A 24,141-nucleotide genomic window follows, 5' to 3' on the forward strand; every position below is an offset into this window, starting at 1 on the left:
GGAAGAGGGGCAAGGAAGAGCCACACTGCTCCCGTGGCCATTGCTCTGCCTCCCGGGCTCACCGCCTCCAGTTAGGCATGCGTGCACATGCGGAGTGACAATGTATGGCTAGTTTGCATGTGATCTATGGTACTCTTTCTGTGGGAGCATGCATTCATGAATTCTCTTCTTCAGTGCCTGGTCAGCTCAGCTGGTTAAAACATGGTGCTGATAGGGCCACGTTGGCATGTTTGATCCTGATGGTGGGGCAGTGGGATCTTTCTGCCTTGCAGGGGTTGGACTGGATGATCCTGGGGGTCCCTTCCAACTCTACAGTTCGCCCTGCACAATTCATATCTGAATGGTTTCACAGTCATCTCATCTGTGCTGCGCCAGCATGGGATCTTGAGGTGCTGCCCTTGACTCCGCTTGCGGGGCCTGGGTGTATGGGGTGCACCTGGAGATAATTCCCCTCCCACTTGGGAGGCTTCAGTTGGCAAGGTGGGTGTGCAGGTGAATGCGGACAGGAAGGCTGGTGATCTCTCACTGCCCTGCCCTGCCCTTCTCTTCTTTATAGTTTATGATTTTCAGTTTCATACATTCCAATAATTTTACAATCATTTTAACATTTCAAAACTTGACTTCCCCCTCTTTCTGCTGTTCATTAAATTTATTTATTTTTATGTTTTCTGCATATCTCAATGAATGAATTTGCTCACCTATTCATCTACATTAAATATATAATATTTAAATTATAAATGGAGGGACTCTTATAATTGGGGGACGCGGGTGGCGCTGTGGGTTAAACCACAGAGCCTAGGACTTGCCGCTCAGAAGTTCGAATCCCCGCGATGGGGTGAGCTCCCGTTGCTCAGTCCCTGCTCCTGCCAACCTAGCAGTTCGAAAGCACTCAAAGTGCAAGTAGATAAATAGGTACTGCTCCGGTGGGAAGGTAAACGGCATTTCTGTGCAGTGCTCTGGTTCGCCAGAAGCGGCTTAGTCATGCTGGCCACATGACCCAGAAACTGTACACCAGCTCCCTCAGCCAATAAAGCGAGATGAGCACCGCAACCCCAGAGTCGGTCAGGGGTCACTTTACCTTTACTCTTATAAAACTGCAGGTTATTACAATATTCTTATCCGTCAACAGTTTATTTGTAAATATCCAATAAACCATTTCCATTCTTTTATAAATAGTTGGTTATCTTGCTAATTTTCCCGGTAAGTTTCGCCATTTCGGCATGTTCCAGAAGTTTTTGTATCCACTCTTCTTTCGCTGGGACATATTCTTCTTTTCATTTTTGGGCAAGTAACAACTGTTGGGAAAAAGAACCCCCGGGGATAAAAGCATGATCAAAGACTAGCATATTTGTATTTCAAACTTTATTTGAATCCATACAAAAATGATTTCTATATTTCTTTATTTATATATTTGGAATTGTGGGGAGGGGGGAACTGGGCATGGGGGGGGGGGTAAGAGCTCCGCTCGAGCTGCTGGTCTCACTGCTGCCGTTGCCTGGAAGAGAAAAGAAGAGAAAAGGATTATTAATATTTTAATTGATTCTTATGCTGATAACCCATCTTTCTGCTCCCTCTGCCCCACTGCCAGATTTTCTCTGGCCTCCCTGTTCCTGAGGAAGAAAGATCAACACTCACCATCCACGTTGGTATCGGTGGACTCCATCCCCTGGTCGCATGGTCTCACAAAAATCGATCGAATCTTCACCTTTTTCTCCTTCCCGTCCTTCATGATGTTTACCTCCTCCTTCCACTCATCTCCTTCCTCCTTCTGGCAGACCAGGGGATGTATCTTGGGCAACCGGCAGCAGGAGACCAGCAGCCCGCGGAGCCTCCTCAGACTTCGGAACCTAGGGAAGAAGAGGAAACCATGAGGAAATGGGTTCTAGAGATCTCTGCGCTGGATTTGGGGCACCTGGCAGCTAAACCTCCCCTGCGTTTCAGAAAGAAGTAGAAATCCTACTTACACTTGACACGAAGAGAGTCTTTGAATTCTTTCCCGCAACATCTCTGATCTCCCTCACTAGCTATCTTCAAATGGTTGCTCTTCCCAAAGTGCTCAGCCAAGTCACTCAGCAGGGGGACGTGTCACAATGGAGGACATGATCCTGTTACTTTAGCTATCTTGCTTAATAACAGGCATTGTTCCCCTTCACATTCACTTTTCAAATCTATCTTTCAGTGGCTTAAGCGGTTTTATTCCATTTATTTAGAAAAGATCTTGAGCTGGCTTCATCCAGCCCGGGGCATTTCTGGACAAGACAGGAAACCCCTTGCAAACACCCCCCCCCCTTTTCAGCACGGCGGGGTCACAAGGGAAAGCACTTCTGGCCTCGACTACGGCTGCTGTTTCTCACTTCATAGTTCAAAATAACCCCTCTCCACACCCTGTAGTAATCTGTCCAGTATTACGTTTAAATGTACCCCAAGCTCTACATTTGATTCTTGGTTACTAAAAACTGGTTGAAACCATTTTATTCCATTCACAAAAGAAAACCTGACATGGGATTCTGATCAAGGTTTATAGACATTGGGTGAGACATTTATTGATCCTTTTTGTACGTTATTATTTGTCTACTTTAGTGTATTAATTATATATAGTAATCAAGAAGGGGATCGGGTGGGAAGCAGTTTTGAATATGAAAATGGTGGGTGGCGGTCATTAGTTCAGATCCATTTCACAGAATCATGGAATCTTAGAGTTGGAAGGGAGCCAAGGGTCATCTAGTCCAACCCCCTGCAATGCAGGAATTTCAGCAACAGCATCCATGACAGATGGCCATCCAGTCTCTGGTTAGAAACCTCCAAGGAAGGAGAGTCCACCACCTTCCTAGGGAGTCTGTTTGACTGCCAAACAGCTCATACTGCCAGAAAGGTTTTCATGAATGTTTAGTCGGAATCTCCTTTCTTTGAACTTGAAGCCATCTGTTCGAGTCCTCCCGTCCAGAGCAGGATAAAACAAGCATCCTCCCTCTTCCATGTGACAGGCCTTAAGATAGCTGAAGATCTCCTCTCAGTCTCCTCTTTTCCAGGCTAAACATACCCAGCTCCTTCAAGCATTCATCGTAAGGCTTCGTTTCCTGACCCTCGATCATCTTGGTCACCCTCCTCTGCACATGGTCCAGCTTGTCAGCATCCTTCTTAAACTGTGGTGCCCAGAACTGGACACAGTATTCCAAGTGTGGTCTGACCAAGGCAGAATCGAGTGGTACTATTACCTCCCTTGATCTGGACACTAGACGTCTGCTGAGGCAGCCTAGAATGGTGTTAGCTTTCTTTTGTTGCTGCATCACGCTGTTGACTCCTGTTAAGCTTTTGGTCAACCAAGACCCTTAGATCTTTTCCTCTTATACTGCTAGAAAGCCAGGTGTCCCCCATCCCATCTTAGTGAATCTGGTTCTTGCTGCCAAAGTGCAGAACCTGACATGATTCCCTATTGAAATTCATTTTGTTTGCTTGTCACTTGTCTCCCAGCTTGTCACTTTTCCCCAGAAGGACAAGGAAACATTCATGACCTCTCATCATGTCCCGGCGGTGGGCGACATTTGCAGCCTGGCGCAGTGCACCACCATCTCGGAGCCACACTGCTCCCGTGGCCGTTGCTCTGCCTCCCGGTGTCACCACCTCCGAGTTCCTGCCGGAACCCAGCTGTTTGAATCAGCCAATCTGTGGCGGTCCGGGGGGCGGAGCTAGGAGGAGCAGACCTTACTGATGCAGGCTTCTGTCTGGTCCGCTCCTCTCATTGGGGAGGAAGTTTGCCCCCACACCATGTGTTTCTGCTGGAGGCAAGAAGGCAACATCGGTTGGATCTTCCACCGCACCTGGGAGCCTTGCGACCACCATCAAGCAGTCAGCTCTCTCCTCCAGCTGTCGGGTGCTTTCCTGATGTCCTTTGGGTTGTTTATCAATTTTCCTTTATCTTTGATTTTAGATATAATATTTTGAGTTTCCTTTTTCTTCAGTTGCTACACCAGCAACTTTCCTGATTTTTTTGCATGTTCGAAGTACTTCTGTTTCATTTTCTTTCTTTATTAAATTTATTTATTTATTGATCATTGAATTTATTGATCATTGAATTTGTAATAACTTAATAGTTTGCTTTATAGTTTCTTTGTTGGGTTTCTGTATTAATTCTTTTTCCGTTTTTGTCAAGGAAGGCCTCTAAAATTTCCTTTTTCTTATGTTCTCTCAATTTCTTATTATATGTATTTTGTTGTATCTACAGACCTCTCCTGACCGCCTTACTGGCATCCCAAACCACCTGTAATTTTCTTTCTCTATTTAAATTTAATTCAGAATAAACTCCTAATATTTTCTCTGCTTTTTCTAAAAGTTTATGATCATCTAACAACTCCTTATTCAATCTCCATCTACGAGTGGAGTCATTTCCCTCTCGTAGTTGCAGTATTGCTGGATTATGATCTGAAATTGTTCTTGGTAATATTTCTATTTTTTTTAATTCTGCATATTTTAAAGCTGTGCTGGGGTTGTCTCACCAAAGAGTACTTGCCCCAAACCTAGATCTAGGCATCCAGGGAATTTTCCTTTTATACCTATATTTTTCCTTGCCTACCAACAGGATGCTACCGTGAGGCAGTCAGGTGGGGGGTGGATGGGAGGCAGGAGCATTTAGGCCTGCTGGGACGCATGGCCCAGTGACTGGCCAGGGATAGATGGGAAGTTCTACTTCAGCATCCAGAAGGTCACAGGTTCCCCATCAGTGAACCAGAAGTTACTGTTGTCATTTTGGAAAACGGTTAAAATGATATATAATGAAATTCAACCAAGGGGATTTGAGGAAGTCACTTAATAATGTTACCAAGATTTAAACAGGATGTATGTATGTATGTATGTTTTAAATTTTGGAAAATCAATAAAAAAAATTGAAAAAAGAAGAAGTTACTGTTGTCAGTGCTGGTCTGTTGAAGCCCTTGCTCTGTACCCGAGCACTTCTGATTTAAAGTACATATTAATCCACTTTTCTCTCTCTTTTTGCTCTGCTGAAGCAACGCAGCTATCAATAAAAAAAATCCTTCCAGTAGCACCTTAGAGACCAACTAAGTTTGTTATTGGTATGAGCTTTCATGTGCATGCACACTTCTTCAGATACCAGAAGAAGAAGAAGTGTGCATGCACACGACTTAGTTAACAAACTTAGTTGGTCTCTAAGGTGCCACTGGGAGGATTTTTTAAATTTTGTTTTGACTACGGCAGACCAACACGGCTACCTATCTGTAAACAGCTACCAATAGTAAGCATGATTACTTTTGCTCTCATAACCACTCTGTGAGGAGGGGCACTAAATTATTCCCATTAAGAGCAAGAAAAGCAAAAATGACCTGTAGTAACTTGCCCACAGACTCTCAATAAATCTGCTGCAAGAGCGGGTTGGGACCCTCTGAGTCTACAGTCTTCAAACCAGGGCTCCTAGATCCAACGAGATTTCCCCAGACACTCTGCAAAACTCTTCCTAACTTCATGAAGCACAGACTATGGTGTTTACTTGTAGAGAAAAACTAGAAGAGGGGAAATTCAATATATTTTCATACATCCTTGTAGAAAGCTGCTAGTGACCCAAGTCAAAACAACGTTGCAACCTCATGCCATAAATGTCAGCTAATGGGTAATAACGAACTCCTGCTGCTCCAGGTTGTTTTGTTGGGAACAGAGAACACACTGAATCCTACCTAGGCTGCAAATCTCCACTTGGATTTTTGCATAGCTCACTTAAGAGGTTCACAGAGTCCCTAATCCTACATTAATCCTTCCCTCCATAGCTATGTTTTCTTTCCAAGAACAGAATTATTTTGTCAATGTTGTAAGAAAACAAAATGGGAAGATTATGAAGCAGGCAATCCTGTGGAGAACCCAAATACCAACCATATGTTAAAAGCAATAACTTAATCAGTTGATATCATTTTCTATAATGCCATTACAAAAAATATTCTCAGCAATTTTTCCCCAATTTAGAAAATTCCAGAGGTAGCCCCTCTATAGAATCTTGTTTTCATGAAATGAAAGTGAGAGGTTCACAGAGGTTTTCTAATATCTGCTTCATCACAATTAGGTAAACAGAGAAACTTTCTGTACTTTTCTGGCTCCTGTCCATGTTTTGCCCATGAGGAAGACCTTCTACCCTGCCTCCCTCAGGGGAGAGGTTTAAAATGCACTAGACACATGTGCACTAGAATTCCTTATGCTTCAGCCTTCTGCCCAGATCTCCGGAAGATAAATATCACAACTTGTTCTATCTTGTGTGTAAATGCACACACAAAGAGACAATATGACCCTGCACTTGCCACCTCTGGTAACCGCCTAGCAATGAATGAATAGCCTGCAACTACTCTATAATGAACGGAAGTAGACTCAGCTTCCTTAAGTTGTTAATAATAATAAATCTGCTGTAGTAAAGTAATAATTAACTAATGCAAAAGTATAATTAATGCAAAGAAAATTAATAACAAAATGCACAACAAGTAGGTAGGTACCTCCAGAGTGCATAGTGGGGACACGAAATCACAATGACCTTTGGTCTGACAGTAGAGGTAATCTTACTCAGGAGTATCCCTTTTTCTATGTAATTGGCCTGCAAGCAGGGAAAGTTGAACCATAAAGAGCAGCGTACACCCCTCAGAACCCTACACCGTTGCTTCTAGTTTAGCTAGCCCCTGCTTAATGCCCAGCTTACTCCCAATTCTGTCACCCTCCTCCCTACAGTCAAACTGCCAATAGCTTTCTTTTCTACAACACGGGCACACACATCGGCAGAGCACTGATTGTCCAACTAGATTTTACTCAGAGTAGACCCATTGAAATTAATGGTCTTGACTAACTTTGGTTGATTATTTCAGTGGGTCAGAGTAAAGACTGAATCCCATCTACTGTTTTAAGTATGAAAGCATTCAGGGAATAATCACCTCCCCGCTTTTATCAAGTAAACAAAAGAAAACTTAACAACTTGTATACAACTATTCCATGTGTCTGTTACTCAAGTCTGCCAACTCTTCCAGAATTATTTCACCAGCCCAGGCAGAAGCAGCACTGTCACAAAACAGAAGCAATAGCGTGTAATGTCTATGTTTGGGGCATGTGCAACCTTTTACTTGGTAAAAGGAAAAACAAATATGGTATGATAAAAGGAGAATTCTGGTATTTGCTGTGCGGCAATGTGGTGACCGCCATGAAGGTGGCAAGTTTCTGCTGGTCAGCAGGAACTTGCCACCTTCATGGTGGTCACACCCCTGCCACTGCTAGGTGCCACTGGGAGGATTTTTTAAATTTTGTTTCGACTACGGCAGACCAACACGGCTACCTATCTGTAAACAGCTACCAATAGTTTAAGCATGATTACATTTGCTCTCATAACCACTCTGTGAGGAGGGGCACTAAATTATTCCCATTAAGAGCAAGAAAAGCAAAAATGACCTGTAGTAACTTGCCCACAGACTCTCAATAAATCTGCTGCAAGAGCGGGTTGGGACCCTCTGAGTCTACAGTCTTCAAACCAGGGCTCCTAGATCCAACAAGATTTCCCCAGACACTCTGCAAAACTCTTCCTAACTTCATGAAGCACAGACTATGGTGTTTACTTGTAGAGAAAAACTAGAAGAGGGGAAATCCAGGAGGCTGCTGGAGCCGGATAGGTATGCACCAGAGGCCAGGACCCGCGAAAGCGGAGCAGCATCCTAGTGAAGCCCAGCTGACTAGGAGCGCACCATGGGAGGGCTGCTCTGGCACCAGTGAGCAACTGGGTGAGTGCCTCCCGCGAGTGGGCAGGGTGAGTTTTGGGCCGGGAAGCAGCATCTGAGCCCTGTGTGACTGTGTCCTGAACAAGCCTATTTTTTTTAACTTGGGAAGGGAGGTGGAGAGGCCTTCCCTCCTCGCCCTGCTCTTCCAAAATAGTCTCCATCTCAAAGAAGAATCATACCGCCCAATCTCATTGATAAACCAAGACTACAAGATATTCACAGCAACGAAGTCTAGGGGGAGTGTAGCTTACTTTACCAGAAATAATTGTTCCATCGAGAGCCCGTCTTTGGGTCAATCCACCTCCTGCCGGCGGCAAGGTGAATCGACGTATATAAGAGACCCACCGAAGACCGTTGAGAACGGGGCGGGCGAGAGCCCTGCGGGAGCGGCCAGACGCACGTCCTCGCATTAATTAAGTGTTCTATAGAGGAGAACCTCCCCCCCCCACAACCCCCCTAACCCTCCCCCAACCCCCTCAACCCGGTGGGAAACGTTCCTCCCGACCCCTCTTTTGTGTGGACTTTTCTTATTGTTCTTGGTTTATCATTTCATTGTTCTTGGTTCCTTTTTCATGGTTTATCCTCGGTCTTAACATTAGTGCCGCCTCCTCACCCACTTTCTTCTTTCCCTACGCGGTACTGCAAGAGTAAGAGTAAGAGTGTGAGCCCGGTAAGGGAGAGATTCAGCGATGACGGGGAGAGATGGGAGAAGGGGAGGGGGAGGGGGGACCCCAGGGGATAGGAAACTATCAAGACAAGAAGAAATAAGAGATTTGGAATGCCTCTGGGTTAAAATTAAGGAGGAATTTAAGCAAAATGAGTCACATATGGAAAGTAAACTGGAAGAAATGCAGGAGATGATTGACAAAAAAATAGAAGGTGCAGTAGGAGAACTCTCAACTAAGATCCAAGAGTTATCCACTAAATCCAAAATAATTGAGGAGTCTAATAAAAAAATGCAGAAAGAGATGAGAGAACAGAAAAAGGAGTCAGTAAAGATGAAGGAAGACCTGAGAGAACTAAATAAAGCACAGGAGAGGATATGGGACAATTTAGCCATGACAGAACTGAGACAGAAACAACTCCATCTAAAATTTAGGGGTGTGGAAGAAGAAAGGAATGAGGATATAAAGGGAAAAATGGCTAAGGAACTATCAAAGTGGTTGGGATTAAACGAAGAAGAAGTGGCCATAACTATTGAGAATGCATTTAGAATCAAAATGAGACCTCAACACTTAAAACCAAATAAATTCCTAGGGGACTGCCTAGTGATCTTTAACTCATTGGAAATGAAAAACCTGATCTTAAAAACAAGCTACCGGAACAAACTAAAAATTGGAGGGAGGCCCATCATTATTTACAAAGAAATACCAATAAGATTGTTACGTAAAAGAGAAGGATTTAGACAAGTGGTAGGTATTTTAAAAAGAAATGATATACAGTATAGATGGGAATTCCCTGAAGGGATTACCTTCTTCTATAAAGATAAAAAGTTTAGACTATTGGACACACAGGAAGCCGAGAAATTCATGAGAAGGTATGAGAAGGAGCTTGGTAGGATAGAGAGCAGGTTATTGGATGGGGAAGTGGATGAGAAACAGGAGAGATGGAGGGGGAGGGGGCCGGGAAGGGAAGAAAGAGAAGCGGAGGAAGAAAATGAAGAGAGTGAAGCCGCAGTGGGAGAAGAGGCGGCAGGAGAGGAGGAGGCTCCAGAAAGCAAGGGCGCCAGATTTTAAGTCTGCTGAACTGACCGGAGTGTTTACTGCAGTTCAAAGTTAAACAATAACTTCCACACTGAAATTTTTATCCTGGAATGTGAATGGGTTGAATGAAAAACTTTAAAGGAATAAAATTGAGAAGGCTTTGAAAAATAAGAATTATGACGTAATCTGCTTTCAAGAGACGCACATAGCAAAAAAACATAGACACATCTTGGTAAATAAAAAACTAGGGGTAGAATTTGTCAACTCGGGAATAAATAAGAAAAAGGGAGTAGTGATATATGCCAAAGAAAAATGGGACCCGGCACTAATCTGTAAAGATGATGAAGGGAGAATAGTAGGAATACAACTTAATTGTCAGGGAGAAAAGTTTAATGTGGTAACGGTCTATGCCCCTAATACAAATAAAGCTGAATTTTTTGGGAAGTTAGAACAAATATTATTGGAACTGGAAGATCATAAACTAATCCTACTTGGGGACCTAAATGGGGTACCAGTACCGGAATTGGATAGAAATACAAAGAAGGGGAAAGTGAACCAAGGGAAGCTCCCAAGGTCTTTTAAAGATCTTGAGGAGAATTTTGACTTAATTGATGCATGGAGGCATAAAAACCCGGTAACAAAACAATTTACTTACTTTTCAGAACCCCACCAGAGTTGGGGCAGAATAGACCAGATTTGGGTATCAAGAACAATTGTGACAAGAGTAAAGGAATGTGAAATTCAACCCAGAACCTTATCAGACCACTGCCCAATAGTTCTGGAAATAAAAAGGGTAACATCAGGCCCGTATAGGTGGACGATGAACGAGTACCTCCTCGAAATCGAGGAGGTGATAGATAAGGCTAAAGACACCCTTAAGAACTACTTTGACCTAAACTTGAATAAGAGTACGCCCATTGATATAGTCTGGGACGCCGGGAAGGCGGTCCTGAGAGGCCTCCTGATACAACAAAATAGCTATAGGAAAAAACTGAGAAATCAAAAGAAAGAAGAGATCCTTACCCAGCTAAAAGATTGTGAAAGAAAATTAATGACAAGACCAGGAGATGACAGGCTCAAACAAACTTCTAATATGTTACAGGCACAATACTCTGCATTATTAAATCAGGAGGTAGAGTGGAAAATTAAGTATATGAAGCAGAGATACTTCGAGTCAGCAAATAAATCTGGAAAGCTGTTGGCATGGCAGCTAAGAAAAAGAAAAAAGCAAAATGTGATAAATAAACTTATAGTAGATGACGAGATAGTGGAAGAGTCAGTCGAGATAGAAAGAAGGTTCACTCAATTCTACGGAAAGTTGTATGAGAAGGGAGAGGAGGATGAGGCAGAAATAGAAAAATACCTGGCTGAATGCGGAGGGATCTGCTTAACGGAAGAGGACAAAAAATATCTAAATAAGAGGATTACAGTAGAGGAAGTAAAAGAGGCCATCAAGAAAATGAAAATTGGGAAGGCACCCGGGCCTGATGGTTTAACTGCTAAATATTATAAAATACTAGGAGAACATATTGCCCCAGTACTTAGTGAGGTTATTAACAACATACTACAGGGAGGAAGGATCCCCGAATCGTGGAGGGAGGCACATATTACGTTAATACCAAAAACGGATACAGAAAAAACGGACATAAGAAACTATAGACCAATTTCCCTGCTCAACAATGATTATAAGATCTTTGCTGATATTATGGCGAGCAGGCTCAAGAAGTATCTAATGAGAGCCATCCACAAAGACCAAGTGGGATTCTTACCGAATAGACAGCTAAAGGATAATGTCAGGCACTTAGTGAACATTATCGAATATTTAGATACGAAGATAGATACTCCGGCATCACTGATTTTCATTGATGCCGAAAAAGCATTCGATAATGTTTCCTGGAACTTCTTAACACAGTGCATGAAAACAGTAGGAATAGAGGGCCCCTTTCTCGAAGGAATAAAGGCAATTTACTCAGGACAAAGGGCTAGGCTGATTATTAACAATAGCCTCTCCAGTCCCTTTACAATAACGAAAGGCACAAGACAAGGTTGCCCGTTGTCTCCCCTTCTGTTTATTATGGTTCTGGAGATACTTGCGAACAAGATAAGGGAAGCATCAAGAATAAGGGGAATAAGAATTGGAGAGAAGGAGTATAAGCTAAAGGCGTATGCCGATGATCTGGTGCTAACTTTAGAGGAACCAATGGACAGTGTTAGCTATACTATAAAGATCTTAGAAGAATTTGGTAAACTGTCGGGGTTCAAATTAAATAAGAAGAAAACTAAAATTCTAGTGAAGAACCTGGATGAAGACGCCAAGAATCAGTTGGAGCAGTTGGTTGGCATTAAGGTGGTAAAAAAAGTTAAGTACCTGGGAATATGGATTTCGCCAAAGAATATAAATCTACTGGAGGATAATTACACCAAGGTCTGGAAAGAAATTAAAAGAGACCTAGATACCTGGAATAGGTTAAAGCTGTCATGGACAGGCAGGATGGCTGCAATCAAGATGAACATCTTACCAAAATTACTGTTTCTTTTCCAGAACATTCCAGTAATTAGAGGAACATCATGCTTTAAGACCTGGCAGAAAACTTTGGCGAAATTCATATGGCAAGGGAAAAGGGCTAGAATTAAGTTTAAACTCCTGACGGATGCGAGAGAGAGGGGAGGCTTCGCAGTCCCAGATCTAAGGCTTTACTACGATGCTGCCTGCCTTTGCTGGGTAAAGGACTGGGCGACCTTAAAAAACCCAGACCTACTGGATCTTGAAGGTTTCGACGCCAGGTTTGGCTGGCATGCCTACTTATGGCAGGATAAAGGAAAAGCCCATAAAAGCTTCTCAAGTCATATTTTTAGAGGTCCCCTACTTGAAGCCTGGAACAGGAATAAAAAAGTGATTGAAAGCAGTACGCCCTGGTGGCTTTCCCCAATTGATATTATAACAATTAAAAAAACAAATCAAGAAGGGGGAAGATGGACTTATGAAGATCTTTTAGTTAAACGGGAAGGAGGCTGGAGGGTCAGACCCTATGATGAGTTAAAAGGAAAACTAATTAGCTGGCTTCAATATCATCAGATTAATGCGTTGTGGCTTGAACATAAAAAAACTGGGATGAGTGAAAAAAAATCGAAATTCCAGGTAGAAATATTGGAATCTAACAGTAAACTCCTCTCTAAAATGTATAAGCAACTGTTAATCTGGGAAACTAAGGACGAGGTAGTCAAAGGGGTTATGGTTAAATGGGCCAGAGATTTGGGACATAATTTGGAACAGGAGAAGTGGCAGAAATTATGGAAGAATGGAATGAAGTTCACGGCATGTGCTGCTCTCCGAGAAAATTTAGAGAAGATGATGTATCGCTGGTACATCACCCCGGCAAAGCTGGGGAAGATGTACAAAACCGGAGACAGCACCTGTTGGAGATGTAAGAACAAGGTGGGAAACTTCTTCCATATGTGGTGGACCTGTGAGGTGGTGAAAGGATTCTGGGATCAAATCTATGATGAATTAAAGAAAATATTAAAATATAACTTCCCTAAGATACCGGAGGCGTTCCTTTTAGGAATGGTAGGAAATGAGATTAGAAAAGAAGATGAAAACCTCTTTCAATATGCTATGGCTGCGGCCAGGATCTCACTGGCGCAGAATTGGAAAACGCCTAACACCCCCACAATTAAAGAGTGGCAGCTGAAACTATTCCAATACATAGAACTAGCGAGATTGACACAAAGAATCAGGCACCAAAATAACACCAAATTAAAAAACGATTGGAGTAAATTCTTAGGTTATGTCGAAGCAATCTTCGGAGTGAAGAACGTCTCAGCGGATGGAATCTAACACCTGCAATGTTTGAATAATTTTATTGGTAACGTAACTAGCGAGTAAGCTATAAGGATTTTGTAACCCAAACCGGGATGGTTGGAAGTCACTATGTTTGTAATACTTTTTTCTTCTTCTTTTTTTCTTTTTTTCTTCTCTTTCTGCTCTTCTTGTTCTTCCTTTCTTCTTTTCTTTTTTTCATGTATGTTATGTTACTGTTTTAGATGACTGTTTGGTGATTTGTATAAAACTCAATAAACAGATTAATAATAACAAGATATTCACATCAATATACAAAATACCATTCCAAAACCCCATAAAACCCCTCAGCGCAATGAAAAAACAATGGGAGGACGACAAAAGGCTGTGAGATTAGCTTCACCCCATGGACTAGAATGTGGTCTAAACCTCCCTTGGAATCCATCTCAGCCAAAAGAAAATAACTCGCTCTGAAACTCACAGATGGTGCCAACCCAGGCACCATTCCTCCCAAGGGAAGGCAGAGACGTTTGCAGGTGTTTGGCCAGCATCTCCAATGGTTAGAGGGATGCCTGGCTTTTCCAGAAGGGAGCTGGGAATCAGAAACCAACCTTGCTCTTCGGGAGAGGATGGTTTCAGAGCGAGGAGACAGACAGGGGAGAAAGAGAAGACCAGGAGGCAATTTGCGGCCCTTAGGCGTGAGAGCAAAACAGTAAAATAACGGGGAAGCCCAGCGTTTGCTTATATACTTAACTGTTTTATTTAGCTAAGCGAGGATGGCTTCACTGGAGAATCACAGGGCGGTGCACAGCAAAAAGATACAAAAGGAAAACATAAAATGCATAATAAAAAACAAGAGCAAGAAGACAAACTAGTGACCCACAACACGTTTGCAACGACACAGAATGATTACAATAGAAAAAATTCTATTTTTGTGTATCATTTTGCTTTGTAGTTTGTGTTATTACGGTGGAAAATTTAATAAAAAATTATTTAAAAAAAGGAAAAAAAAAAGAAAAATCGGACTAATACCTGAAGCAGCAAAGAACACACCTTTTGCAAAGGCCCCGCCCCCTGGGCCACTGGCCCCGCCCCGCCCCGCCCCGCCCTGGGAACCCGAGGTGCTGGGGGCGGGGATTGGCGGGTACGGCGGCCGGCAGGGTCCAAACGTCCCGCTGCGGCAGTTGTTTTCCAACGACGTGCTCGGCGCTCGGCTCCCCGCCCCTGTCAGGAGCGCCGAGTTGCTCGATGGGACAGCAGCTGACGGCGCTTCTTCCTCCTCCTCCTCCTCCTCCTCGCGGTCATTTCCGCGCCGGCCCTGGAAAGGAAGCAGGTGAGAAGCGGGAAGGGGCGTCGCGGGGCTGGGGAGGCCTGCGGGGCTTCTGAGGGAGGAGGCCCTGCGAGCAGGCCGAGTGCAGGGAGGGAAGGAAGGAAGGATGGGAAGGGGCGCTGAGGTAAACCCTCCGAAGAGGAGGCGGCGGCGGCGAGGCCGAGGGCCCTTGGCGGAGCCGGGCGGGATGAGGGGCCTGCCGGAGGACGGGAGAGGAGGGCGCCGGGGGAAGCGAGGGGCTCCTTCGCCCCCGCCATCCATAGCGAGGGGAGGGGGAAATGCTGCTTTATTGTTTATTGCATTTGTACACCGTCCGTCACCCGACAGTCGCAACTGAAAACGACAATAACAAAAAACCCCACGTCTTCTTTATTGGTTTGTTTTGCGAAATATGTACACCACTTGACTGGAAAGGAAGAAAAGGGGGGAAAGCCTCAGCGCTTCACACACACACAAAAAATGGTTTACAGTAAAATCCGCAGCCCTACTTTAAAAGCATACAAGAGTTTAAAATGCTGAAACAGATTAGAATTACTTCGACTTTCTAAGCATCTGGGTAGTTCTTGTATAAACAGGAATGTTTTTTCAATTGGCAGGGAGTTCCAGAGTGCAGGCAGTGCCACACTAAATGAGATCAAGTTCTTACAAATGGGGAAGGGGCACCTGTAGTAGTGCCAATTCTGCTGCAGCTGCCCTTTTTGAAGTTTTACAACAGGGACCCTTTAAAAAAAAAATCAAAGATTAGGGAAATGGGAAAAGAGTAGGTGACTTGGGTTTGGTGCAGTGATTAGTGTTGTACTAGGACCTGGGAGAGACTGGGCTTCACATCTCTCCACTTGGCACCCCATGAAGCTCACTGGGCAACCTTGGGCCATTCACTGCCTCTTAGCCTAACCTACCTCCCAGGGCTGTTGTGAGGATAGAACCACCTTGAGCTCCTTGAAGGACAAGTGGAATAGAAATGCAGTAAATAAACAAGCTTTTGAAAGAAGAGGTGCTGTGAGGCCCTTGAATCAATCAAAGACAGGCAGTCCTCCTATTTAAATAGGGAAATGGGATTCTTTGAGATTGCATAAAAGGGAGATGAAGTGGGTGATATAGGACGAGAAAGGTGTGTGTAGAAGAGGAATGGTTTAGAAGTCCTCTGAAGAGTGTAGGTTGAGGAAGGTTGTGGTATGTAGTTCACCTACTTAAACTACTAAGAGTCACATCCATTGTTCCACCCCTTTTTTCCCCTCTGGCCATGCCCATAACTGGCATGCAGCTCCCAGAAGGTTATCCAGAAGGCGAAGCAACTGTTCTCCGCCCCTAACATATGTGGTTAATGTGTTGGAATACATTTAAGAATGTAAGAAGAGCCTGCTGGATCAGGCTGAAGGCCCATTCAGTTCAGCATCCTGCTCTTACAGTGACCAACCAGATGCCTCTGGGAAGCCTGAAAGGAGGACCTGGGAATTTCATTACAGTGAAACCTCAGTTTTCGAACGTACTCGGTTCTGGAAGTCTGTTCAATTTCCAAAATGTTTGAAAACCAAGGATCAAGGGCTGGCAGCAAAATCCTCTGAAAAAATGAAGAAATGCGCCTTGGAAGCCATTCAACTTCTGAGGCGCCTTCGAAAACAGAAGCATTCACTTCCGGGGTTTTTGCGTTCAACTTATGAAACATTCGGCAGCCGAGATGTTCGAAAACCAAGGTTTGACTGTACTAGGTTCAAAGGAATAATCTTCTGAATATTTATTGCTGAGGGCACATCAGTAATTGGGCAGGGGGGGCAGGGGGGGGTTGACCTTCATGACTTGCTTGGGGTCTTCCTGGAAGTATGCTGGAAAAGGAATCCGTGGTCAAAAAGCACTGCTCTTGTTCTTGGAAGCTTCAAATATTTGTGGGTACAGAAGTAACAGTGGGTTCTGTCCAACAGTGTTGCCTAGCTGATAGGAAGGAATCTATCAATTCTTCTTCCCACCCGCAGCCCCATGCTCTCCCCATCCTCAGATATGCTCTGGAGGGTTGGGGGGCCCATTAGTTTAGTTACACCATTGGATACAACCCCAAGGGTTCTACTGAAATAGATCTTGCTGTTTTAGGTTTTTGAAATTGTGGGATTGTGGCCATTCTTTTTAGCCACCTTTCCAAAAATGTCAATGATTAAAAAGGAATTGCTGCTCATTACCTTCTTTATGGGATAATACAGTGGACGCTCGGGTTGCAAACGTGATCCGTGCAGGATGCGCGTCTGTGCACACGCGGGTTGCGATTCGGCACTTCTGCGCATGTGCGACCGCTGAAACCCGGAAGTAACCCCTTCCGGTGCTTTTGGGTTTCAGCGCATTCGTAACATGAAAAAACACAACCTGAAGCATCTGTAACCCGAGGTATGACTGTAGTTATAGTATTTAAATACCTTTACCTGTTCCTTTGCCAGGCCAATTCCGACAATAGTAAAAATCCTAAATCCTCTTTGCCACCTTAAAAAACCTTGGCTTTTAAGGTTGGCTTTAAGGAACTGGGAGAATTTCAAAAGCCCAAGCACACCCCTTCTGATAATGTGGTTGAAAGAAGGATACATTTTAAAAGCCTGATTTTAAGAAACTACCTGTCTTGAGCATTTTTGTGCAATGGGCTCAAATACAAAATAATGCATTCAGAGTAGAGATTATAACATAGTGTTATAAAAGGCACTTGACAATTCTAATGATTTGTATTATTTTCCATACAGGCATCACTGTGGCCAGTCTTTGTGACTGAGAATGGAACCCCAACGAAATTGATTTTTTTTCACCCCATCTCTCTTCCTAGGAAGTGGGGCTCCCCTCATCTCCTTGTATTGGGCAAGTAAAAGCAACACGTTTATGAAAATATGCCTCCAAAATTCAAGCGCCACCTCAATGATGATGATGTTACTGGGTCAGTGAAAAGTGAGAGGGTAAGTGCTTGAGGGCAATGGCTTTCTTTGCATGTTTTAAATGTGCAGGTTAGAATGGCCTCACAAGTCAAATCCATCTGTAGAATAATTGCTTTTAAGTCACAGAGTTATATGGTGCTATTATGTCATGGTCTAGCTCTTGTTAGTACATGGATAGGAAGCTGCCTGATAGTCCCATGTAAATTACTCTTAGTTTTCCTAGAGAAGAATAGGCTAAAGTATAAAAAGATAAGATGGTAAACATGCCTGATGGACTTGAAAACTTTTTTCTTGCAAGTCACCAAGATTATGGTGATGGTTTCATTGTGCAACTGCCTATGGAGTTTAGACTGGTCTAATAAACATTCTAGAATATATCATTGATTAATGTACATTTAAGGATATATACTTACAATGTATACTGCCAATATCTTTACAATATGGAGTTTTCTCTCCATATTATAGAACAGGTTTTCTTCAGCTAACTTTTACTTGGAGTAGATAAAGGCTCCTTGCTGCTAATACTTCTCTGGCCTGTTTGGTCTGACCTGACTTTTCTTTTGGTGTGATGTGTCTTCCAAGGAGCAGGGGGTGTAACCTACCAGTGGCTCCTATTCCTGTAAATGATGTATGAGACCAATGCATGCTTACTGAACTGAATGTTTTTTCCCCCTTAATGCTGATAAGTTGCTTACATTTTGCATTTCCCGGGTTTTAAATTGTTTTATATTTTGCGTTTGCTGTAAGCAACCAACTTAAAAGAAACTTATAACTACTTTAAATAATAAGTTCTCCTACCTCTTGGGGTAGTAATCTTGAAGAGAAAGAAAGCTTGTGGTTATAACTGGTGTTTGAGGAGGGAATGGACTGGTAGCACACAGTTTCAATAGCATAACAATTAGCAGCTGTGTTCATCAGGGAGTAGGCCTGTTCTTCAACCATCATCAGCTTCATGAACTACAGTGGTGCCTCGCAAGACGAAATTAATTCGTTCCGCAAGTCTTTTCATCTTGAGAGTTTATCGTCTTGCGAAGCACGGTTTCCCATAGGAATGCATTGAAAATCAATCAATGCGTTCCTATGGAAACCGCCTTCAGACCAGGTCCGGGGACAGTCTGTCCCCCGACCTCTTCTGAAGGCCGGCGGGGGGGGAGTCTTTGCTCCCCCCCCCCGCCTGCCTTCCCGGGACAGTGGAGACTTCTCCGCTGTCCCGGGGCAGAGGACTTCTCCGCTGTCCGGCTGCCGCCCGCCAGCATTTTAAAATCGCCCCGGGACAGCGGAGGACTTCTCCGCTGTCCCGGGGCGATTTAAAAGCCTTTTAATCAAAGACTTTTGCCCCCCGCCTGCCTTCAGAAGAGGTCCTGGACGGGCGGGGGGCAAAAGTCTTTGCTCCCCCCTGCCTGCCTTCAAAAGCCGTCCGGGACAGCGGAGAAGCACGCTGCGTTTCTCCACTCTCCCGGGAAGGCAGGCAGGGGGGAGCAAAGACTTTCGCCCCCCGCCGGCCTTCAGAAGAGGTCCAGGACCTCTTCTGAAGGCTGGCGGGGGGCAAACGTTTTTGCTCCCCCTCCGTCTGCCTTCAAAAGCCGTCCGGGATAGCGGGAAGCGCTTCCCTGCTATCCCGGACCGCTTTTAAAATGCTGGCTGTGGGGAGCAAAGCCTTTCGGCCCCCGCCGGCCTTCCTGGACCTCTTCTGAAGGCCGGAGGGGGGGGGAAGGCTTTGCTCCCCACCGCCAGCTTTTAAAAGAGGTCCCCGGAGATTTCCCTATGGGCTTTCTTCTTGCGAAGCAAGCCCATAGGGAAATTCGTTTTGCGAAGCGCCTCCAAAACGGAAAACCCTTTCGTCTAGCGGGTTTTTCGTCTTGCGAGGCGTTCGTCTTGCGGGGCACCACTGTATTTCTATTGCAGTCGATGTGAAGGTGTTCAGCTGCCAATACTTTACTGGTCATTTCGCCAGTATGCCAGTGCTCAGGACTATCAGTCCAGGAATAGTTTTCTGTGACATATTTTACTGCAGGAAGCAGGAAAATACAAATGGAGAGCAGGGGAAATTCTCTGTGGAAAGAGCTTTTCGAGCCCTCTGCTCTGCTAGCTGGCCCCAGGGCCCTTATGCAACCTTCCCAGAGACCAGTAAGAAGCTATTTATTAGTATTATTAAATTTGTATTCCGCCCTATGCCTGGGGTCTGAGGGCAGTTCACAGGATATATGAAATAAAAGCACAGAATACATATTCAAAAAATAAGAGCAACCCAATAACGCCCCACCCCCCATTTCAAAAGGGCATTGAATGTCAGTCAACCAAAGGCCTGGTTAAAGAAGAATGTTTTTGCCTCGCACCTAGAGGTGTATAATGAATGCGCCAGGCAAACCTTGTGGAGAGCATTCCACAAATGGGGAGCTACTGCAGAAAAAGCCCATGCTCATGTTGCCACCTTCCGACCTCCCATGGAGGAGGCACACAAAGAAGGGCCTCAGAAGATGATCTCAGGGTCCGGGTAGGTTCATATGGAAGGAGGTGGTCCTTGAGGTATTGTGGTCCTGAGCCATCTAAGGCTTTATAGGTCAGAACCAGCACTTTGAATTGGGTCCAGAAACTAATTGGTAGCCAGTACAGTTGGACCAGGATTGGTGTAATATGCTCAAACCGTCTTGCCCTGGTGAGCAACCTGGCCACTGAATTCTGCACCAACTGAAGTTTACAAACAATCTTCAGAGGCATCCCCACATAATCTAACCTAAAGGTTACCAGAGCATAGGCAGCAGTATCCAGATAAGGGCGTAGCTGGGCCACCAGCCAAAGCTGTTGGAAGGCACTCCGGGCCACTGAGGCCACCTGAGCCTCGAGCAACAGAAAAGGATCTAAGCTATGAGTACCCCCAAGCTACGAACCTGCCCCTTCAGCGGAAGTGTAACCCCATCAAGAGCAGGCAGCCTTCCAGCCCATCCGGTCTAGGGAACCACCCACTAACCGTGCCTCAGTCTGATCTGGATTGAGTTTAAGTTTGTTGGCTCTCATCCAGTCCATTATCAAGGCAAGACACCGGTCTAGCATTTCCACTGCCTCACTCACAGATGTAAAGGAGAAGTAGGGCTGAGTGTCATCAGCATTCTGCTGACAACGCACTCCAAATCTCCGAATAACCCCACCCAGTGGTTTCCTGTAGATGTTGAACAGCATAGGGGATAGGATTGAGCCCTGAGGAACTCCACCTTGAAGGTTCCACAGGACTGACCCTCAGGGAATGACCACTCAAGTAGGCCCAGAACCACTGCAAAGCGGTCCCACCCACCTCTAACTCAGACAGCTGCTCCAGAAGGATACCATGGTCAGTGATATCAAAAGCCACTGAGAGGTTGAGGAGAATTAACAGGCACACATTTCCCCTATCTCTGTCTTGACAGAGGTCATCATACAGGGTGACCAAAGCAGTTTCTGTGCCAAAACCGGGCCTAAACCCCAACTGAAATAGATCTAGAAAATCAGTTTCTTCCAAAAGCGCCTGGATCTGGTCTACGACCACCCACCCTAGAGTCTTGCCTAGGAAAGGGAGATTAGCCTCAACAGAAAGTGATTTGACCATGACAAGGGACTAATGTCACTGTCCCCCACTTTCAAATCACCCTCTTCCTGCCTAGTTGAGAAAGCAAGGTCCAGAATATAGCCTGCCATGTGTGTTGGGTGTCAGGCTGCCAGAAAAGCCCCTCCATCTGTTGTCCAACATGTAAACAGAATCTGGCACAGTGCTTGCAAACTTCATTGCTCAGTAATCAGGGCGTCAGTACCTGGCACATCAGTTGCAGAAGCTAAAGTTCTGTCCCCTCCCCCTTATTTATACCTCCCTCCATGCATTTTTTTTGCTGTGATTCAGTGTTTCTTAATTGTTATAGCCTTTTCTCAACTCTTCTTTCCTGCACTGAGAGTGGGGGAGAGGAAGGAGCGGAATCAGGGCTGCATTGCAGAGCAGGAGACACAGCCCCTTCTCCTTCTCTCTCAGCGTCTGTGGCTACCTCTAGCCTCTCCATCCTCACCCTCTGCGGATGATTCCTCCCTGTCCCACCAGTCTGAACTTGATTCAAAGTCCCCTTCCCCCTCAGGTGCCTCCTGGACTACTGGCTGCCACCATTCTTCCTTGTCCAGCCAGTCCCTGACATCAGTGACATGTTGGGACAGCCCCATGGCTGTCACGGCGGCCATGATGTCCTGAGCTGCCCCAGAGCCAGTTGCCTCGGCATGGATGTTAAAGTCCCCCAGCAGCTCTGTCAGCTCAGAAGGGACACTGCTGGGCAGTGAGGCAGGCGATAAACTAGGAGCACACACTCTTGATTCCCCTCTGACTGGACAGAGCCTGGAGATAGAGATACAGTGAGGGGGGGGAAGTATTTGATCCCCTGCTAAATTTGCCCGTTTGCCCTCTGAAGAAGAAATGACCAGTCCATAATTTTAATGGTAGGTTTATTGTGGCTGCGAGAGACAGAACAACAACAGGAAAACCCCCAGAAACCCAGAAGACAAAAGTCAGCGATTGATGTGCATTATAATGAGTGAAATAAGTACTTGATCCCTCTGCAAAAGATGACTTAGTACTTGGTGGCAAAACCCTTGTTGGCAGTGACAGAGGTCTGATGTTTCTTGTAGGTGGCCACCAGGTTTGCACATATCTCAGGAGGTATTTTGTCCTCCTTCTCTTTGCAGATCCTCTCCAAGTCAGTAAGATTTTGAGGCTGATGTTTAGCTACTTGAACCTTCAGCTCCCTCCACAAATTTTTGATGGGATTAAGGTCTGGAGACTGGCTAGGCCACTCCAGGACCTTAATGTGCTTCTTCCTGAGTCACTCCTTTGTTGCCTTGGCCTGTGCCATGTGCCCCTTACCTGGCCTGCCCCATCTCCCATGCCATAGCTCCTGCTACCCTGAACCACTGTTATTGGGCTCCCCCTTGTGCTCCCCCACTCTTCTCCCCCTAGGCACATCCCCCAAAGCACCCTTACAAAACCAATTAAAAACAAAAACAATTTAAAATTATTAAAACAATTAACAGCAGTTTTAAAACAGTGTTCTCTGCTGGGCAGTCCTTTTGTAGCCTGTCTTGCCATGCCCTAGACCCAATGGAGTGAGGCAGGAGCAGGACCCTCAGATTCTCCATGGCAGGTTTTCCTGGCTCTTTGTTTGTTTGTTTATTGCCACCTGTCATGTAAAGTTGCAGTTATAAAAGTATAATATAATGTTATTAGTATAATAAGCGTAAGATGTAGCTTTGTTAAAAATATGAAGTAGCCACACTGGTGGGCATGTTAGGTTTTTGCAGAGTGAGGCATGAGGGCCAGAGTCTCACTTCTCTGTGGTTTCAAGCCTATGGAAAGTTGTATGTGTGATAGGACTTTTTGTGGCAGTGCCCCTTTTAGATATACTCTCTTGGTTTTCCAGATCAAATTGATTCTCTCTTGTCTTCATGATTCCCAGGGTAGGTTTCTGCTGCCAACCTCTGGAAAGTTTAAGACTAGCATTTTACACGTGGCTCTATATTTAGAATGATACAGAGAAGTGGATAAGCAAATACTTGAACTAGCCCTGTGAAGGGTCTCTGTGCCTGTTTGTGTCCTCCTTTCCCATGTTTTTGAGTCAAGATCATATTAAGATGAAACTGATGTTCCCAAGCCTATAAATATTCTTATACATAATTAAGTAATGGATGTTCCAGGACTATATTCCCAAGTGTGAGATAGAACACTGCAAAGAGGGCTCAGTTTTAGGAGGTTGACTTGGTTGCTATCTTGAGCACAATTTTGTCTTTTTGGGGGGTGAGGACATAAGAATGCTGATCCCTCCTTGCACTGAATAAGAGAAGGTGGGTGTCTGTGAGGTACTTCATTGAGATGTGTGAATGATGAGCAATCTTGCATTTTTCAGAAGTGCCTGTTTCCTTTATGAATCATGGATTTGTAGTTAATTTTTCTTTTAATTTGGACTCCAGAGAACTTAAAGCAGAACTGATGTGCTGATTGCAGCTAATAAGATGCATCTCAAGAAAGACCTAGCCACCTTCTAGCTTTGAAAGTGGACAAGAAAGACTATCTTTTATCTATCTTTATCTATCTTTTATGTTTCCAGAGGAACCTCCTAGAGGAAGATTCAGATGAAGAAGAGGACTTTTTCTTGTAAGTATCTCTGAGACTGAAGCAGGGATACCGGAACAACCTTTGGGGAGGATCTCTCAATGCTAGCTCTTCCCTTCTCCGGTATGGGGCCCCAGCTCTGTTGTGTACAGCACTGTCCTTGCCAATGTAACATGATACAGCATCAGGTGTTCATCTTAAAAGCAAGGTGAAAGATTGAAAGATTCACTGGAACCCTTTCCAACAACACCTGCTGTGAACTTTGCAGTGTAAGATTGAGGACTCGCCTTGCCAGCCCCTTCCTTCAGCCTTGGGGGGCTGTACTAGTCTTCTTGAAGTACTTTTGCCATCAATGTATTGTGTAACGGGCATAGGCAAACTTGGCCCACTAGATGTTTTGGGACTACAACTCCTATCACCCCCAACCACTGGTCCTGTTAGCTAGGGATGATGGGAGCTGTAGTCCCAAAACATCTGGAGGGCCAAGTTTGCCTATGCCTGGTGTAATACTTTAAGCCTCCAAATATCTCCCTGTTAATCTGCCATGTG

The 24,141-nt window shown here is 44.7% G+C and overlaps 2 protein-coding genes across 5 annotated transcripts in view; one reads left to right on the plus strand and one right to left on the minus strand.

Annotated features, from left to right (window-relative positions):
• Positions 1–1,349: 1,349 nt before the first annotated feature.
• LOC310846871 (uncharacterized protein) lies at positions 1,350–5,008 on the minus strand. Its single transcript, XM_083744060.1, has 3 exons — positions 1,965–5,008; positions 1,636–1,847; positions 1,350–1,495 (listed from the first exon to the last, which is right to left on the minus strand). The coding sequence occupies exons 1-3, from the start codon at positions 2,003–2,005 to the stop codon at positions 1,404–1,406; spliced, it is 345 nt and encodes a 114-aa protein (XP_083600186.1). The 5' UTR covers positions 2,006–5,008; the 3' UTR covers positions 1,350–1,403.
• A 9,362-nt stretch (positions 5,009–14,370) lies between these two features.
• Positions 14,371–24,141, plus strand: part of VAMP4 (vesicle associated membrane protein 4) — a 32,296-nt gene continuing 22,525 nt past the window's right edge. Inside the window, exons 1-3 of one of the 4 annotated variants that reach the window (XM_083744047.1) lie at positions 14,371–14,580; positions 17,295–17,501; positions 23,588–23,634. In XM_083744047.1, coding sequence (XP_083600173.1) covers positions 17,436–17,501; positions 23,588–23,634 — 113 coding nt within the window. In that variant the 5' untranslated portion in view covers positions 14,371–14,580; positions 17,295–17,435. The remainder of the gene's footprint in view (positions 14,581–17,294; positions 17,502–23,587; positions 23,635–24,141) is intronic. The other 3 variants (XR_014565560.1, XR_014565561.1, XM_083744048.1) reach the window with 3 other exon arrangements.

The sequence above is a fragment of the Podarcis gaigeae genome (assembly GCF_964106915.1).
Source record: "Podarcis gaigeae genome assembly, chromosome: 6".
In the NCBI taxonomy this organism is placed as follows: domain Eukaryota; kingdom Metazoa; phylum Chordata; class Lepidosauria; order Squamata; family Lacertidae; genus Podarcis; species Podarcis gaigeae.

Excerpts from the sequence above, each read along its gene's own strand:
- LOC310846871 (XM_083744060.1), bottom strand. The coding sequence starts at position 2,005 with ATGTTGCGGGAAAGAATTCAAAGACTCTCTTCGTGTCAAGT. Across the intron at positions 1,848-1,964 it reads AGACTCTCTTCGTGTCAAGT|GTTCCGAAGTCTGAGGAGGC; the intron begins GTAAGTAGGATT and ends CTTCTTCCCTAG. Across the intron at positions 1,496-1,635 it reads CACCGATACCAACGTGGATG|GCAACGGCAGCAGTGAGACC; the intron begins GTGAGTGTTGAT and ends TTTCTCTTCCAG.